This window comes from Arvicanthis niloticus, chromosome 1, assembly GCF_011762505.2.
Source record: "Arvicanthis niloticus isolate mArvNil1 chromosome 1, mArvNil1.pat.X, whole genome shotgun sequence".
In the NCBI taxonomy this organism is placed as follows: domain Eukaryota; kingdom Metazoa; phylum Chordata; class Mammalia; order Rodentia; family Muridae; genus Arvicanthis; species Arvicanthis niloticus.
Genome location: NC_047658.1, coordinates 114,830,759 through 114,848,975, shown reverse-complemented (window position 1 = coordinate 114,848,975; position 18,217 = coordinate 114,830,759). Strand labels below are relative to the sequence as shown.

At 50.4% G+C, this 18,217-nt stretch overlaps 1 protein-coding gene across 1 annotated transcript; it reads right to left on the bottom strand.

The window, feature by feature from the left end:
- Positions 1–88: 88 nt before the first annotated feature.
- On the bottom strand, positions 89–12,621 carry Pygm (glycogen phosphorylase, muscle associated). The gene is made up of 20 exons (XM_034504466.2): positions 12,304–12,621; positions 11,198–11,299; positions 11,041–11,119; positions 10,858–10,961; positions 10,456–10,587; positions 8,625–8,736; positions 8,451–8,533; positions 7,915–8,058; positions 7,528–7,620; positions 7,204–7,350; positions 6,896–7,059; positions 6,424–6,538; positions 5,790–5,891; positions 5,351–5,498; positions 4,048–4,106; positions 3,806–3,947; positions 2,847–3,054; positions 813–947; positions 588–654; positions 89–476 (listed from the first exon to the last, which is right to left on the bottom strand). Exons 1-20 carry the CDS (start codon positions 12,544–12,546, stop codon positions 327–329), a joined length of 2,529 nt encoding a protein of 842 aa, XP_034360357.1. The 5' UTR covers positions 12,547–12,621; the 3' UTR covers positions 89–326.
- Between the last annotated feature and the right edge of the window lie 5,596 nt (positions 12,622–18,217).

The following is an 18,217-nucleotide window of genomic DNA, read 5'->3' as shown; positions in this document are numbered from 1 at the left end:
GGGGCGCGGTAAGGGGATGATTGCGCAGCAGCTGTTAAGCTCTCCAAAAGCTAAAAATATGTTGCAACAGAGAGAAGAGTAAGGAAGCTCAGGGATAGTCGATTTATTGGGGAGTGGGTGCACTTGGTTAAACCCCATACATAAATAAAAGGGGTAGGGAGTAGAGGGAAAAGTAGTCACACTGGGCATCAGGACCTAGAGATTGGGAAAAGAGGGTTCCCAAAGGAGGGTAGAGATATAATTCCAGAGGCCCACCACCTGGAGTGGGCCTGACCCCAGGAATTGCAAACAGATTCAAGGGCAGGTATGGGGTCTGGTGTGGAAGATCAGATCTTCTCATCCGGGGCTGGCAGGCGCTGGCGAGAAGGTTCAACACCCCAGATCTCCCGGGCATACTGGGCAATGGTGCGGTCACTGGAAAACTTGCCAGAGGTGGCTATGTTCCTGATCACCATCCGTGTCCACTCTCTTGGGTTCTGTAGACAGCAAGGGAATCTCTAGGTTCATTCTGCCAGCAGGCTGACCCCACTCCCCCTCATCCCAGCCAGAGTCAAAGCCCTGCCAGCCCCTGGTCGATGGCCCCTCACCTTGTACAACTCACTGACTTTGTCCTGGCATTTAATGTATTCCTCATAATCTGCAAAGACTTTAAAGCTAGAGGAGAAAGGAAAGAGCAGAGCTCTGTGAGGTCAAAGGCCACGTCCTTGGTGCAGCAGACGGCAGGAGTAATGGAAGCCAAAACCCCAGCCAGCCTCCCCAGCCCCCAGCCCTGTTCATCCATAGCCTTGGTGCAGCGGAGCCAGCCAGCTCACCGGTCGTGATGCATAAGCATGTTGACGATGTCCTTGAACAGGTCAGGCTGTTTGGGGGAGAAGAAGCCGCTGCTTAACTGTTCAATGACCTGCCGAAGCTCAGGAATTCGGTCGTAGTACTCCTGGGCATTGTACCTGCCAGAGCGTACCTGTGATCAGCTCCCTGCAAGGGGCCCCCAGCTTCCCAGAGGAAAGCTGGGAAGATCTGAGGCCCAGGGCCTCCCCAGCTCTAGTGCACTGTAGCTTTTCTCCAACCACTTCATAGATAGAAACGCTCAGGCCCAGAGAAGACAAAAGAGGAATCTGGGGCTGGAGAGATGGCTCAGTGCACCTATGTACACACAAACATACACCCCTAATTTAAAAAAAAAGGAAACACAAAGACAAGTCTTGGTTTTCAAGACTCCAAACAAGGACCCATCTTCCAAGAGCTTGGAAGTCAGGCAGAGTGCTTGCCTGGTGTGTGAGGGGCCCTGGCTTCCATCCCCAGCTCCACCACAAATCAAAACCAAACCTTCATGAATGTCTTTTTCCATTGTCCCAAACTCATCTCTAACAGGCACACGCTTGCATGTGCCCTCTAAGCTCCCACAATCAGACCAAGCTCATGACAAGCTGATACCAACTTTTCCTCACTTTCGAGGTAATATCCATTCACTCCCTATCTTAGACCTGGCACAAAGATGGCCTGCCCTCCCTCCCTGACTCTCTGTCCCCTTCCAATCAACAACAGTGATCCTAGGTCCTTGCATTGCCCTGCTTTGTGACTCTCCTTGCCTGTGCAGTCTCTACACTGGCACACTACCCTGTCCTCTACAGTCAGATTGTTTTGAAGTCTGGAGTCTGGTCTTGAACATCCCAGATCTCACTCAATGCACCTTTGGGCCCAGAAAACAAAATGTGAAATTTCTTTTATTTATTTGTTTGTTCGTTTGTTTTCCTTTCTTTCTTTCCTGAGGCAGGGTCTTACCTCATGACCTCCTTAAGAGCAGTCAGTGCTCTTAACTGCTAAGCTATCTCACCAGTTCCCCCTAATAATTCTCAATGGAATAATCAAACAACTGGGCATTGATTAGAAAGTTTGCTCCCTGCAGTCACATTTACAGTTCAATTTTAATGCCCTGGGGCTTATAATTGGTTAACGTATAGCTTGGCTGGGGAGCTGGAGAGATGCCTCAGGCACTAAAAATTGGTCTTCCAAGAGACCAGGGTTCAATTCCCAGCACCCACATGGCAGTTCACAACTGTTTGTAACTCCTGCCCTAGGGAATCCAACACCCTCTTCTGGCCCCATGGCATAGGGTACATGCAGGTAGAACACTCATACACATAAGTTTTAAAACATTTTTAAAAATATATAGCTTGGTTGTAGCATGGAGCACTACATAAACATTTACAAATTTGGGGGCCTGGTGTAGTGATGCACATTTGTAAACCCAGAACTCAGGAGAAGCAGCCAGAGGAGAAGAGTTGAGGGCCATCCAGGGCTACATGAAGCATGTGAGATGCCAGTTTTTTGGGTTTTGGTTGTGGTTTTCAAGACAGGGTTTCTCACCGGGCGGTGGTGGCGCACACCTTTAATCCTAGCACTTGGGAGCCAGAGGCAGGCGGATTTCTGAGTTCGAGGCCAGCCTGGTCTACAGAGTGAGTTCCAGGACAGCCAGGGCTACACAGAGAAACCCTGTCTCGAAAACAAACAAACAAACAAACAATACTGGGAAAGTGGTTGCTTTGAAGGATGACTTTATCACTATAACTTGGTCCCTTTCTGCTGCGGTATCTAGAAAGCTAATGATTTAATTTTACCTCCAATTTCACAACAATATTAAATTCAACTTTCTTTTCCTCCCATTCTGTTACTTCCTTCTTTCTCCTCGTTAACCTTGTTTGCCACAAGCCCCCTTTCTAGTTTTCCAGTGTCCCAGCAACCATAACTAAGATGCTGCAAAGCCAGCTAGCCTCTCCCAGCATGGCCGGCCTCTCCCAGCATGCCTCTTGACTGAGCCATTCACTCAGGCAGTTCTGACCCCGTACCCTCTCTGGTCCAGCCTGTCCACGTCCTCCACTCGCATGCCGAAAATGAAGAAGTTCTCCTCCCCAGCCTCCTCTGCCATCTCCACGTTGGCGCCATCCATGGTGCCAATGGTCAGAGCCCCATTGAGCATGAACTTCATGTTGCCAGTGCCTGAGGCCTCTGTGCCCGCGGTGGAGATCTGCTCTGAGAGGTCAGCGGCGGGGATAACTGTGGGGTAGCAGCAGAAACCCAAGGTCAGCCCTAGGAAGAGCCCTATCTGGCTGAGTTAGGGCCCAGAGAGATACAGAGACCTCAAGAGACCGTCCAAGTCTCTCATCCTTAACCTACTGCCCTTTATAGATCTTAAGCTGAACCTGTCCCTCTGCTGTTTTTGTTGTTTGACACTGGGTTTCACCATAGAGCCCCAGCTAACCTGGAACTCCCTGTGAGCATCAGACTGGCCTTAAACGCACTGTATGATCTTTTCATTGATATAGTTTTTTCAGGTTTTATTTCGTTTCCTTGTACATGTATGGTGTGTGTCTGCACACATGCATGGGTGTATGGGTGTGTGTGTGTGTGTGTGTGTGTGTGTGTGTGTGTGTGTGTGTAGTGTATGTAATCTTCCTCAGTCATTTACCATCTTATTATTTTTTTAAATAATTTTAATTTTATTTTGTGTGGATAGGGCACTTTGCCTGCATGTATCTGTACCACATGCATGCAGTGCCTATAGAGGCCAGAAGAGGGCGTCAGATCTCCTAGAAGACTACAGTTAGAGAAGGTTGTAAGTTGCCATGTGGGTGCTGGGAATTAAACCCAGGTCCTCTGGAAGAACCACCAGTGCTCTTAACCACTGAGCTATCTCCCCAGCCCCTCCAATTTCTTCTTTACCCTGACCACAGGCCAGGAAAAGATGGCTAAAGCCTCCTTTGGCACTGAACTAGTCAGAGCCCCAGGCAGCCACTGCAGTGCCCACCTTTCTCAGCCAGTGAGACTCGGTAGTTCTCCAGGAAGATCACTCGGAGGCGGTCTCCTACCGCAGGATCGTGGTTGACCACATCCCCAATGGCAGTGATAAGCTTGATGATCATCTTAGCCATGTGGTACCCGGGCGCAGCCTGTGGGGCAGTCTGGGGTCAGTGTTTTGCTCTCCTTCCCCACACTAGGATCGACCAGGCATAGTTCAAGATCCAGGACCAATCTGCCCCAGGTTCTCACCTTGCCTCCGATCATGATAGTCCTTGGCACCATGAACCTATTGGGCTCCCTTTTGATGCCTGTAGAGAAGAGACGTATCAGGTATCAGGCCTGGATGCTTGCTTAACAACACAGGCAGCCACAGTCAGGGCTGCAACATGGATAGTGCCAGCATGGGCTGATCACTGTTCTGTGTCTGTCAGGTCTCCTTCACTTGTGGGGTGTGATGGTTAATTCTGTCCACTTGACAAAATCTAGAGTCACCTGGTGGGGTGCAGAGGAGGAAGGCCTCTGGACATGTCAGTAAGGGATCGTCCTGATTATATTAATGGAAGGTGACACTTTTCTCTAAGTGGGGTATTCTATACTGTGTGAGAGTGGAGAAAGCAGAGCCAGTGAGAAGGTTTAGCAGGTAAAAGTACTGGCTACCAAGTCTGATGACCTGAGTTCAAAGCCTGGGACGCACAGGCAGGAGAGAACTCTTGAAAGTTATCCTCCACCGGGTGGTGGTGGTGCACGCCTTTAATCTCAGCACTTGGGAGGCAGAGGCAGGCGGATTTCTGAGTTCGAGGCCAGCCTGGTCTACAGAGTGAGTTCCAGGACAGCCAGGGCTATACAGAGAAACCCTGTCTCGAAAAAAACCAAAAAAAAAAAAAAAAAAGAAAGAAAGAAAGTTATCCTCCACAGGTGTGATGCATAAGTGCATACAACATGCATAAATAAGTAAATGATAAAAAAATTTATATAAGAACGGAAGGATCTGATCACTTCTCAGCCTTTTGGCTAAGATCAAGTGAAGAATGGAGGATCTGACAGGACAGTGCGTGCCTTCAGCACCAGCATTCAGAAGGCAGAGACAGACAGATCTCTGTGAGCTCAAGGATGGCCTGGTCTACACAGTAAGTTCCAGGCAAGCTGGGGCTACATAGTAAGATCCTACCTCAGAAATAAAGAGAGAGAGAGAGAGAGAGAGAGAGAGAGAGAGAGCACCAGCCACTGGCATGCATACATTAATCCATCGCTGTCATTCTCTGCTCTTGACTGAAGATGGAATGTGACTAGCTGCTTCAAGTTCCTGCTGCCTTGACCTCCCCACAGTGACAGGCTGTAATCTGGAATGCTGAGCTGCATAAACACCTTTTTCTTTAAGTGCTTTTGTTGGAGAATTTTATGCCAGCAACAGGAAATGAAACTAAGATGTGGGAATAACAGCACAGCATCTAAGGGTAGCCAGCAGCCCCCAGAAGATGCCGGTCTAGCCGTGACGGAGCTCTGGGAGATGTCAGGCCCTGGGAACCGAGTCAGGTGGGTCCCAGCCACTCACGGTTATACAAGGTGATGATGTGAAGGCAATTGAGAAGCTGGCGCTTATATTCATGAATCCTTTTCACCTGGACGTCGAAGAGGGAGTTGGGGTTGATGTGGACTTTGTACTCCCTCTCGAGGTATGCAGAGAATTTCAACTTGTTTTCCTACAGATTGAGGAGGCAGAGGGCTCACCAGTGGTGCTTCAGCTTCAAAAGCCCTATAGTCTCACTGTTCCCCTCATACAGACCCAGGAGAGCAGATGCAACCGAGCTCGCCTGCTACGGCTTCCTCAGCCGCTGCACTAAGGCAGACATTACTGATCACTGCCAGCACTCTCTCTGTGATAGCAGATAGCCTCCCACCACTGACAGTCTGGTAGGAGAAATGGACCGTCAGGCCCCTTCCTGTCCTCTCCAGATTCGAGCCCTGAGGCAGGAGTCCCAGGGCCTCCCCACCTGTTTCACTTTGGCCACATCACGGATGAAGGCTTCATCATCCACATAGGAGAGCAGCTTGCGAAGCTGGTCCAGGTCTGAGATGTACTCCTCACCAATGCGCTGTGGGAAGACAGCTTTCAGCCCAGACCACCCCATCCTGGCCTCCCTCCTCCAGGCTAACTAGACCCTTCCCCCTTGGACTTCTCTTCCCAAAGCCTCCTAGCCAGAGCAATGTGAATACAGAATACAGCCATCTTTCTCCTACACTAACACTGAACCCTCCAGTGACTGCTCCCTGACCCCAGCAGGCCTCCTGGCCTCTAGCCTTTCCTTCTATTGGCATGACCTGGTCTAGCCTTCCCACCAAACCTCTGCCCCTTTGCAGTCTCCCTTCAGAAGTGACAACACTTTCCATTAGACTGTGGACTGTGAACTCTAGCAAGTCGGCCTATATATAGTCAGGTCATCCATTAGCCAGAGGGCAAGCTTATTCACGTAAGAAAGCAGTGCCCCTTCCTCCAATGGATGCCAGCCTTGGGAACACAGTATAGGATTGTAGTCCTGAGCTGGGGCCATTGTATAGGAGGCTACCCACTTGACTATCTTGGTAGTGACCTATATTGGTCCTATCAGCCATACTGTGACCTCTCACCTCAGCAATGACCTCTGCCAGCCCAGGGTTACACAGAACCAGCCAGCGCCGAGGGGTGATGCCATTGGTCTTGTTCTGGAACTTGTGAGGCTCCAGCTCATAAAAGTCCTTGAAGCTGCAGGTTGGGATTGGGTGAGGGTCACCATTAACCTCTGAAGCACCCTCCTACCTGGCTCCCTACTTTAGTTTTTTTTCCAGAAAGAGGCTTGGATCCGGGTGCCAACCTGGGGCAGGTAGGGGTGCTGTGTGTAAGAGGGGGTCATCTGGGACAGTGTGTTCTAAGAATGGCTTAGAGTAGGTGAGAGGGTCTCAACACTAAGGTTACTTGCTAAGTCTGCCGTCAGTGAGCAAACTGGGTGGAAGGTCATTCAGAGGAGGGGTCAGACCAGGAAATCCTGGCTGGTATCAGCTGAAGGGGCGGGGCCTATATGCAGCAGAAGCGTGGTAGAGTGAGGCTTGTGGAGAAGCTTACATGGTTTTCTTGAGGATCTCCGAATGGATGCGAGCCACACCATTAACTGCGTGTGAGCCAGCAATGCACAGGTGTGCCATGTTGATGCGTTTCACTGCTCCTTCCTCCACGAGTGACATGCGCCGCAGCCGATCTACGTCCCCAGGAAATGCGGCCGCCACTCGCTGTGCCCCCAAAGAACCCAGAACTAAGACCAGGATCCGGACTCAGGATTAGTCTCCAGCCCCGGTCCCTCAACCCCACAGACTCAGCCCATAGGCTTCCCGACTTCTAGGCTGGGCCCCCATTCCCACGCCGCCCCAGCTCACGTTAAGGAAACGCTGGTTGATCTCATAAATGATCTGTAGGTGGCGGGGCAGCAGTGTCTCCATGAGGTGCACCGGCCAGCGCTCCAGGGCTTCAGGTAGCACTGTGTGGTTGGTGTAGGCACAGGTCTTCACTGTCACATCCCAAGCCTGGCATACAATGCAGTAAGTTAGGACAGATGTTCTCCACATGCTGAACAGCAAGTGGCTCCCCCAGGGCCCAGCTCAGTTTCCTTGTTCAGCCTACTGCTCAACCTTCCACCTCACACTAGGAAGGAGACCCTGGGACAGAGTGGCTCCTGAAGAGGTAAAGTGACTGATACTCGCCTTGTCCCAGTCCAGTCGTTCCAGGTCCACCAGAATCCTCATCAGTTCAGGGATGGCCAAAGAGGGGTGAGTATCATTGAGCTGGATGGCCACCTATGGGGCAGAGTAGCAAGTCAGGATGGGTTTCAGACCAAGGACTATTTTGAATGCTCCTTGCCCCTTCAGAGTCCCCAAAAGGCCAAATGAAGTTCTGTGGCTGGGCTGGGACCAGGCACAGTGGCAGCTGGAATGGTGTCCCTGGTGCCTGAAGATCCTGAGCTGAGCAAGCTATCACCCCCCCACACACACACACTCCCAGACTCTACTCCTCTGTGGAGTGAGGCTGGAAAGTGGAAGCCATGGGACTCAAGAGAGAGGGAGACAGAGGCCTTCAGGCCAGCATGCTACCTTATCAGGGAAGGCATCAAAGTTCGTGCGCACAGGATCACGGCAGCCAAACTTGGAGGACTTGAAGCGCCGGATGATGTCCTGGAGGGTGGCAGCCACCACAAAGTACTCCTGCTTCAGCCGCAGCTCCTTCCCCTCGAAGAACTAAGGTGCAAGGCAGAGTGCAGTTGGGATGGCAGGGGGTGGGCCTAAAGCACTGTGGGTGTGACCAGGAGAGTCCCTACCACACAATGTCCCTAAACTGTCCCCACCTTCTGGACCCAGGGGTCTTTGCCCCACCAAATAACTATAGCAGATGGTATCAGAAAGACATAGATGAACTAGGAGTCCTGTGAATGTTCCCTAGAAAACAGCTCTCAGGAAATGTCACACCCCAACCCCTCCCTCAGGACTCAGATGTCTTCCTACTCAAAGGACTTGACAGGACACACACAGGGACAGCAATAAAGGACTAGGACAGTTGCAAACATCCCCTAGCTCCCCTGTCCCTCCCCAAGGATTTGAGCTTCCAGTCTCCAGTTTGAAGGGCAACGCACGTTATCATTGGGGTACAAAACACGTGAGATGTTCTCAGCCAGGTTTCTGTCCAGCACAGCCTGGATGTAGCCGCCAACATTGACTGAGGGACAAAGTGGGTCAGGGTGAGGCTGGGGCTGGGCATAGGCCAAGCAGGGGTAACAGAGCTGCCAGCCACCAGCAGGGGGACTCACAGTCCTTGAGGTTGAAGTCATTAGGTGCCTTGGCCGACCAGAGACGCATGGTGTTGACAACGTTGTTCCGATAGCCAGGCACAGGAGTGTCATAGGGCATGGCCAACACCACCTACAGGGGGGACTTGAGTCAGAAGCTAGACAAGCTGTCAGGGTCCAACCCTGAGTAGTGCCTGAGTCTAGTTTGTGGGGCCTCCCCCACCAAGAGCTGAAGTTCAAATCGCTGTCACTGAACTCTGCCAATGCCCGAGGTAGACTACAGTCCCCCAGTGAGGCTTACTGAACTCTGCCAATGCCCGAGGTAGACTACAGTCCCCCAGTGAGGCTTACTGAACTCTGCCAATGCCCGAGGTAGACTACAGTCCCCCGTGAGGCTTACTAGCTGGGTTCCCAGAAGCAAGTCGTGGAACCTCTCTGAGCCTCATCTATAAAAAGAAGCCAGTCCTGCTGGTACAGGCCTGGCATCCCAGCCACTGGAGAAGCTAAGGCCAGAGGATCATAAGTTCAAGACTTGCCTAGGCTACCAGGTGAGTTCAAGACCAGTCTGGGCAATATAGCGAGTCCCTTGTGAAGTAAAAAGTAAAAAAAAAAAAAGGCTGAAAATATAACTCAGTGGTACAATACTTGCCAAACAGGTGCAAGGACCTCTCGGTCCTCAGCACTGCAGTATATAATTAAATAAGGCCTCTCCAGCATCCCCACAGGAAATCCCAACACCTGCCTCCTTAGACTGTCATGAGGATTACAGGAGGGAGAGAGTGACAAATGTAGAAGTCAAAGTGAGTCTCTGTTGGTGGCTGCTCCACAGCCCAGCCTGATCAAATGAGACTTCATTGAACTCAGGAGAGGGCTGGGGGATCTCAGATTCAGAATGAAGATTACACAGGGGTTAACTCTATCCAGGGGACTTACATCTAGGTAGTCACTGAGCTAGTTAGCAGTAACCAATGCCAGCCAGCCCCACATCCCATGATCTATAAGCACCAGTTTGCTACACAGAGCTGCCAGCTACCACAATGCCAGTGGCACCTTCAGAGGAGTCCCTGTATGAGGCCTCACCTTCCCTCACAGACATCAAGTGACACCCTTGATGGGGCAGAGGGGAATGCAGGTGAGAGAGACAAAGGACTGTCTGAACAGACAGCAGGTTAGAAGCCAGAGGGAGCCAGGTCTGCAACTTTCCAGCCAGAGCTAACTGTGCCAGGCTGCCTGGGCACCTAGTACGTGCATCAGCAGCCCTGACTGGGCCCAGGCCTAGATGAGAGAGCAATGAACACTATTTCCGAAGGCCTAGGGGTTCCCATGCAGACCCGAGGATACTGATAACTGCAGCCACACATAGGAGGGAGCCACAGGACATGGACTAGGACACCCAGGTGGCCTTTCAGACTCCCTCAATTTGCTATGTGGCTTTGAGATGCCAGTGCCACCCAAGAGGCCCCATTTTCTTTCCTGCCTGTCTCTTGAGACTGCTGCCTTCATCAGGTCCCTGGCACAGATGTGCAGAGATGACTACAATCACTGTGCTAAGTCCTGTGTGGAGGAAAGGCGCTCCAGGGTGAGTGCTGCTGGGGGAGGGGATTTCATTCCTCTTTCCAGGCTTGGACTTTGCCTGCCCCCCTGGATAACCCTGGCTGGCATCTCCCTGCTCTAGCTGGGTGATCCCCAGTAGCTCTCTTGACCTATCTGAGCCTCAGTGCCCTCCTTTGTAAAATGGCAGTGGGTTCAGTACCTTCCCACCTCTTTCCTACATCCTGTTTTCTTGGGGAGCTCCCCTACTTTCTGCCTCTCACCGAGTCCCCCCAGAACCTGTGGCTGTGATCATCTTCACCTGTGTGTCCACCCACTTGGCACCCTGACTGGTGTGCTCCACTCGACCATAGAAGTGCACAGGCAGCGTGAACTCCGGGCGAGCCTTCTCCCAAGGGTTTCCATAGCGAAGCCAGTCATCAGCTTCTTCCATCTAGAAGATTGGGGAGAATGTAGGTGACATGAGCTCCAGGAACACACTGTGAGTAGTGGGTCACAGTGGGTTACCCAGCAGGACATAGTATGTCCCAAGTGTTCCACATGGGTTGACCACAGGGGACACCAGGCTTTGAAGCAAAGGGTAAAAGAAAATGTTTTTCTGGGGAGCTGGGGTGGGTTCTGGACCTATCCAGAGATAAATGACCAAATAGGGAACCTCTCTATTGTAACTGAGCACCACAAGGTTGGTGTCTGGGTGGCTTACCTGCCAACCCCCACAGATCTTCTGATTAAAAATCCCAAACTCATAGCGGATCCCGTAGCCATAGGCAGCTAACCCCAGTGTAGCCATGGAGTCCAAGAAGCAAGCTACGAGTACAGGGAAGTGAGCATGACGGATCCAACATAAGTAACTCCTCTGTCCCACCCCCACATGCTATGTACTCACCTGCCAGGCGTCCCAGGCCCCCATTGCCCAATCCTGCATCCTCCTCAATCTCCTCCAGCTCCTCCATGTCCAAGCCCAGCTAAGGGAAGGAAGGGGTGGCAGCCATTAGGCCCAAGTGCCAGCATGAGAGTCCCCCAACTTTAAGTGTTTCCCCCACCTGGTAGGTGGCCTCATCGCAGGCGTTCTCCAAGGCCAGGTTCACCATGGTGTTCTGCAATGTCCGTCCCATGTAGAATTCCAAAGACAGGTAGTAGATCCTCTGCCCAAAGACAGGCAAATGGGGAAGAGGGATCAGGGCCACCCCACTGACAGCTGGGTCTGCACCTCTCACCCTCCTGCCCTCTGGCCTGGCCCCAGCATGTCTCATCTCTGTCACCACTTCTTTTCTGCCTGCTCAGAGTAGCTATTTCAGACTTTGGGGCCCAACAGGAAAAAAGGTGTTGGTCTCTGTATTCCTTTGAAATGCCTTTCCATCTGGCTTGTTCCCTCTTTTAGAGAATAAGGCTGACCAGGCCTATCTCAGGGATTAAGGCACTTGTGAGAAGTAGGGACCCCTTTTGAGGTACATACTCTCCTAATATAGCTTATCAGGAAGTCAGGACATTGAGAAGCAGCTTTGAGTGCTCCCCAAGAAGACATTGCCAAGGCCCAAAGGAAAAAGTCACTTTCAAGGTCACATGGTGACTCAGGACTCTAAATGCCTTCTGTCTATGCAATTCTGTTCCCCTTTGCCCCTAAGCCTCCAGTCCAGAGATGAGCAGAGACATGAAGATGCTGAAGGCACTGTCTCCCCATTTCCTGGGTCACTCCCTGCCCCTCCCCCACTCCATTTGTGGGGTGTTAGGTTCCTGACATTTACCAATGACCCTACCAGATACTTGATACCTGCCACGCCAGCTGCCACTGCTTTGCCCTGCCTGTGGTACAAGTAGACTGTGCCATGCATACATTTGTTGACATGTCCTTACATACCAGGTCTAAAGCGGGCCACAGGGGTATACATTTCCTGCCCACCAGCAGCCCCTCCAATCATGTCTGGTACATGTATAGCCTGCCTATTCTTAGCACCCTTGGGTCTCCCTCCTCAGTATTCTGTCTAGCACCACTGGATCCTCCAATCCCAGGCTCCTAAGACAGCAATTTATTTTGCTGTAGAAAACTTGGGCCTCAGGAAGGGACTGCCACTTGCTTGAGATGTCTTAGCTCTCTGGCAGGCCCTACTCCCAGCTAATTTCCCACCCAGGGTGTCCCCTTCTGTAGCACCTTAGGGTCCTTTTCGTAGTAATGCTGCTGTGTGCGGATCCAACGTCCCACGAGGTGGTCCCGGACGGTGTGGGCCAGTGCAAAATAGTAATCTCTTGGAGTGGCCACATTGCGATCCTTGACCAGGGTGAAATGTAGGTGGCGGTTAAAGTTCTTTTTCAGCTCAGACACATTTTCCACGCCGGCTAAGCCACGAACACTGATTTGCTTTCTCTTATCCTGGTCTGAAAGAGGCCTGGACATGGCTGCGGGAGGGTGGGCCAAACTGGAGAAATGACGGCCTCGGTGCCTCCAACCCAGGGAGTGGAGCTGCCCAGCCGTGAGGGGATTTAAAGCCTGGCTCAGGGCAGCATGCCACGCCTCCCCGGACGTGGGAGGGTCTTGGCCGTTTAGCTCAGGGAGCTATTTTGGGGGCAAGTAGAGAGGAGAGGAGGGAGGAACAAGCTCCCCAAAGCCCAGGGAAGGGTGCATTCACAGCTGACCCACTTCTTCCAGGTTTCTTAAGCCTTCTGGCCTTGTCTACTGGCTCCTGGCTTTTGGAAGATTGGAGCAGGGTACTTCAGAGCTGGACTAATCTGGAAGGCCTGAGGCTTGCCTACAGCATTCTGGTTGAGACTTTGTCTAAGACATTATCCAATCTGGGCCCTTTCTTAAGCTACAGATGAAAGGTGGGACTGGATTGTGGACCCTCTTTAGAGAGGCCAAAGGGTTGTCACAAGTGCAGGACACTTTCCCCTTTCCTCTGAGCAGCAGGGCTTGCATGTGACATTTGCCTAGAGTACCACCAGAGGCACAATGAAGTGGCTATCAAGCTGGTCGCAGCCACTTCTCACTTGGCTGAAACATATCCATGATTCCATGAAGATGGGGACACTGTGAGCATGGGCAAGAGAACCATAAGCAGAGAATGAGTGTGTCCTAAACAGAGGTACTGCCAGTTACAGAAGAGGCTGTGAAGAGACCAAGCCCTTGGGTTGCAGGGAGTGCTGTGGGGGAGGATAGATGCCTGAGGGAGAGCCACTGCTTTCACCCCACCCCCGCTAAAGCCCAGGGCCTCTGAGCTTCCCCCTGTTGCTGTCCTTCAAGGAGCTCTGAAGTGACCTTTTCTAGAGGGATGGTCGGGTTACAAGACAGTTTTGGCTGAGGCTGCAGCCTGAAGCAGGGGCTACTGGGAACTATAGTCCTGTGGGCTGCAGGGATGAAAAGACAACAATCCCCATTGTCGAGTCTCCAGCCTGGAATGTCACTTAGGAAGCTGATATAGTAGGACCATAAGTTCAAGTCTTCTATTTTTAGTTTTCATTTTGTTTGTTTATGGTATTTCAAGATGGGGTTTCTCTGTGTTGCCGCTGCTGTCCTGAAACTTACTCTGTAGACCAGGCTGGACACAAACTCAGAAATCCACCTGCCTCTGCCTTTCAAGTGCTGGGATTAAAGGCGTACGCAATCTCACAATAATAGAGGGCTCAGTGTTAGAGCACTTGCCTAGGCCCTGCATTCAATTTCTATCACCACAAAACCCAATAAACTAACCAACTCCTGGATAATAGCAGGTAGGTGACTGGAGGCTTTCTCTCTTCCTGTTCCCACCCAGGCTCTACAGTGGGCAGGGATTTTGTGTTAGCTGTGACTTCAAGGAGCCTCTTCTGTTCCTTTTCTCCACTTACCTGTGCAGCCTTCAGGCTCTCCCTTCTAGTCTTAGGCGGTCTCCATTTGCAGCTCATGTACTGACCCCAGCATTATCTTGCTGTGTGTTCCGTTCATAGGCTAGCTGTTTTACTGGACTGAACCTTGGAATCCTTTATTAAATGTATACGCTTGAATAAAATTCCTGTTTCAAGAGCTGTTGCCTTCTAATTGGAGGGTGGAGGGTGGGAAGACATGAGCTCCTGCTCCTTTCTTTGAGGTAACAGGACCTAGGCCCTCAGGCTAATTCAAAGGCTGGCTGTGCCTCCAGGATAGCAGGGAAGAACTGGGTGTTCTACTCTGAAGGCCAAGAAGTTGGATAACTACAGGATGCTATTGAGCTGGGCTCTGGGATAGCCAAGCTGTTTCTGGGAACTTTCTGCCCTCTAGCAGGTGGGGTTCTGGAGTCCCCAAGCAGCTCAAACTGTGTGGCCTAACCTGCAAGCCACTCATGTCTTTTCAGGCTAAGCTCTAACTCTGCCCCTACCATGGGCACAATGCCCTGCTCACTTCCTGGAGCCAGGTTATCAAATATAGCAGCCAGGAAGAAAACATGGATGCTTACACAGATGGAGTGGGAATACAGCATGGACACTTTTCTCTAGTTTTTAGTGCCTAGGACCTTGTGTGCATTAGGCAAGACTACATCTCCAGCTCGACTTCCATTTTTTAGCGTTTTACACAGTGAATCACCTTGCCAGCCACATTTTAGTCCTTCATAATTCTCATTTTTCAGATGTTTATTAGCATTATGTATAATGGCTTTCATTACATCATAATGCATGTATAATAATGTATTTTGATCATATTCATTCACTCCCTATACCTTTCTTAATGGATCTCACTTCTGGTGTGTGTGTAGTGAAGACCACTAGGGCATTAGGGTTGCATGATCACAGAAGCATGGAAAGAGAGGTCTTTACTGGAGCATGGGCATCTTAACAGTACCTACACCACTACAGAAAATGTCTCTTCCCTCCCTCAGCGACTATCCAACTACCTATTTATCAGGGAGGAGTGGGGCCTTGTGAGTCTCATCCCCTTCCTCATGACAGGATGTTGGCAAGACCAATCTTATGTAGGAAATCACAGCTGCTGGGAACTCGACTGCCATATCTATATCATGGCCTGAAGACCTCAGGATACCCACTCCATCCTCTGGCTCCTATCTGTGCCCTAGTCTACCACGTTCTCTAAGCCCTGGGGTAATATGAATGTATCATTTATGACTGAGCATTCAAGTCACTGACCCTCAGTATCTGCAGCTTCCTCCCTCCCATGCAAAACGAAGCCTCTGTGACTGGAGAGATGGCCCAAGCTGTACTTGCTGATCTTGAGGACCCAACTTTGGGTCCCAGAATTTGTCAGTAGCTCCTGTATTGCAGCTCCAGAAGACCCAATGCCCCTTTCTGTGGGCCTTGGGCAGCTGCACATGGCATACATGTACACATACACAGAAGCACACTTGCTAAGCATGGTGGCACACACCTTTAGTCCTCGAACTCCAGGCCATACAGATCTCTGTGAACTCAAGTTAACCTTAACACTAATCTATAGCCACAGTTATTTAGAAGGCAATTTGATGAGACCATTTCACTAAATTACAGTGGTTGCTTCCCAAGTAGGACCTATATCCTCCTTAATCATGAGCTTTAACTAAGCTTCAGTACCATATGTGAATTTCTTTCTGTGGAGGTCTCAAATTTCAAAGTGGCTAATTACTTCCAAGAGACTTGTCCCTGTTGCAGGAGTCCACAGCTGCAACTGGTGATGACAATCCTCTCCCATCAGCCTGCAGAGTGCCTTTTAGCATTACAAGACAGGCTTTCTCCTCACTTCCTCCCTTCTATGTGCATGCTGGAGATGAAGTGTCCTGCTGTATCACTTCCCACCCTGTTCCTGGGACAGGTCACACTGAAACTGGCAGTAACCAGCAAACTCCATCTATCCTGCATGTGCCAATTTCTTTCTTTCTTTCTTTTCCAGACAGGGTTTCTCTGTTAGCCTTGGCTGTCCTGGAACTCACTCTGTAGACCAGGTTGGCCTCGAACTCAGAAATCCACCTGCCTCTGCCTCCTAAGTGCTGAGATTAAAGGCGTGCACCACCACTGCCCAGCTCTGCATGTGCCAATTTCATACAGGATCTTGAAATCTTGTCTCTTGAATGCTGTGATTAAAGGTGTGCACCACTACTGCCTGGCCATCAGTTTTTTTTTTTTTGTTTTGTTTTTTGGCAGATTCCATTATATAGTTCTGGCTGACCCTAAACTATACCCCAGTAGGCCAGGGAGCTGCAGGAATCCTCATGTCTCCTACCTCCCAGCACCGTTTTCACACCTGAACTTATTAGTTCTTGAGGGTTTGCCTTATTTCTATCTCATAACCATGCCACCCAATTTTGTGGCAACTTTCTTTTATAAAAGCTTATTAATTTGTGCTAACCAAATACACTTGGTGGGTTTCATTAACAGCCTCGGTTGGCCTAAGACTTCAACCTGGCCTCAAATTCAAACAGCCTCCTGACTGCCTTAAGTGCTAGAATCAAAGGATCTACCCAGCCTTAGACCTAGTAGTTAGGCTCTGAGATCACCATCACTTCTGTTTTTTGAGACAGGGTTTCTCTGTGTAGCCTTGGCTGTCCTGGACTTTGCTGTGTAGACCAGCCTGCTTCCCAAATGTCACCACCCAGCTCAACATCATTTCTTGGTTTCCAGCCTCTGCTTCTACTGCATTTCATTCTAAAGCTAGCTTGGCTTGTACTGTCCCCTGGAGGGCTAAGGTAGCCAGAGCTTTTCTTCAGTCACCGACCACAGCTTGTTACCCATATTACCAATACACACTCCATTTGTGGCAAAATGCTAGAGCCACATAAACTACATCTGTATTCTCTCTATGGCTCCTAAATACCTTGTCCATCAACTCAGCCCATCCTGATGTTCTCCGGCACAGGTCCTCAGACCTGTCCTCCCTCTATCAACCTAGCCCCCTACTACCCGATCTATGAGTACTCCATCTACATGTACATCTGCATACAGAAGAGGGCATCAGATCACATGATAGATGTTTGTGAGGCACAATGCTAGGAACTGACCTCTGTCTGAAAGAGCAGCCAATGTCCTTAAGGGCTGAGCCATCTCTTCAGTCCCCCATACCTCCTCTAATCCAACCTGCAACCAACAAGAGAGCTGTAAATATGGCCCAACACACTCGCAGACCACATCATGTTACAAAACCAAAGGCTGGACAGCCCTGCAAAATCTAAGGGCTACACATGCTTGACACAAACCTTATCCAGGGACTTTCTGTGGTCTCCATAGCAGGCACGCCCCCTCCCTTATTCTACACATTGTATCTTGGCATAAGACCCACAGGCTCAAACATACCTGTCTCTTACCGTTCTTTACTCAGGGATATGGGTAGTTCATTTCCCAGAACCCTGATAATACATCCAGCACAGACTAAGTTAGAGTTATGTCTAAGTTTCTAATTAGAAACCTGACCTCCCTATTTGAACTAATGTTGAATTTCTGCAAAGTACTTGTCTTAGTCTCAGAAATAAACAGAGACCTCATGCTGTTTCTATTTGGCCTGTCCCTTGCCAAAGTCTGAGGGGTAGGGATTCTTCTGCCAACATCAAAAACCGGTTCTAGAGAAGCATAACCCTGACACAATAGGTGTTCCCTTCCTAAGATGCCATAGGCCAAATGGACTTAGTTCCACCTCCTAAATACTGACACTATGCATAGATGCTTCTTGTAGCTGGGTCTTCAAATTTGCTCTTGCAAACTGTAACAAAGGCTGGCAGCTGGGTGAGAGGCTGTAAGAGCACACTGCACAGGGAGGGGGTAACACCAGAGGACGGCTGAGCCATGGTTAAGTCATTTATTGATTTTACTTCTAAAACCCACACAGCGCCACTTTGCCGCTTCCAGAGCTTCAAAGAGCTAATTAACCGCCCAATGAGCCCACCAGGGAAACCAAGATTGTGAGGGAAGCAATGAGGTAAAGCCAAGGTCGAAGAGGGTAGCTGGGCCCTGCCCCCACACTATGAGGTTAAGGACAAAAGGAAAAACCTATAGTTTAGGACTTGCTTAGGAAACCCAAGGGTGGACAGTAATAACTGCAGGCAAGCTACTAGACAAACCAGATGAGCAGGGCAGCTCTGTCTAGCAACCGCCGAATGAGCTGCCCAAAGAGGTGGCTTACACAGACAGAAGGTCATTTTCCT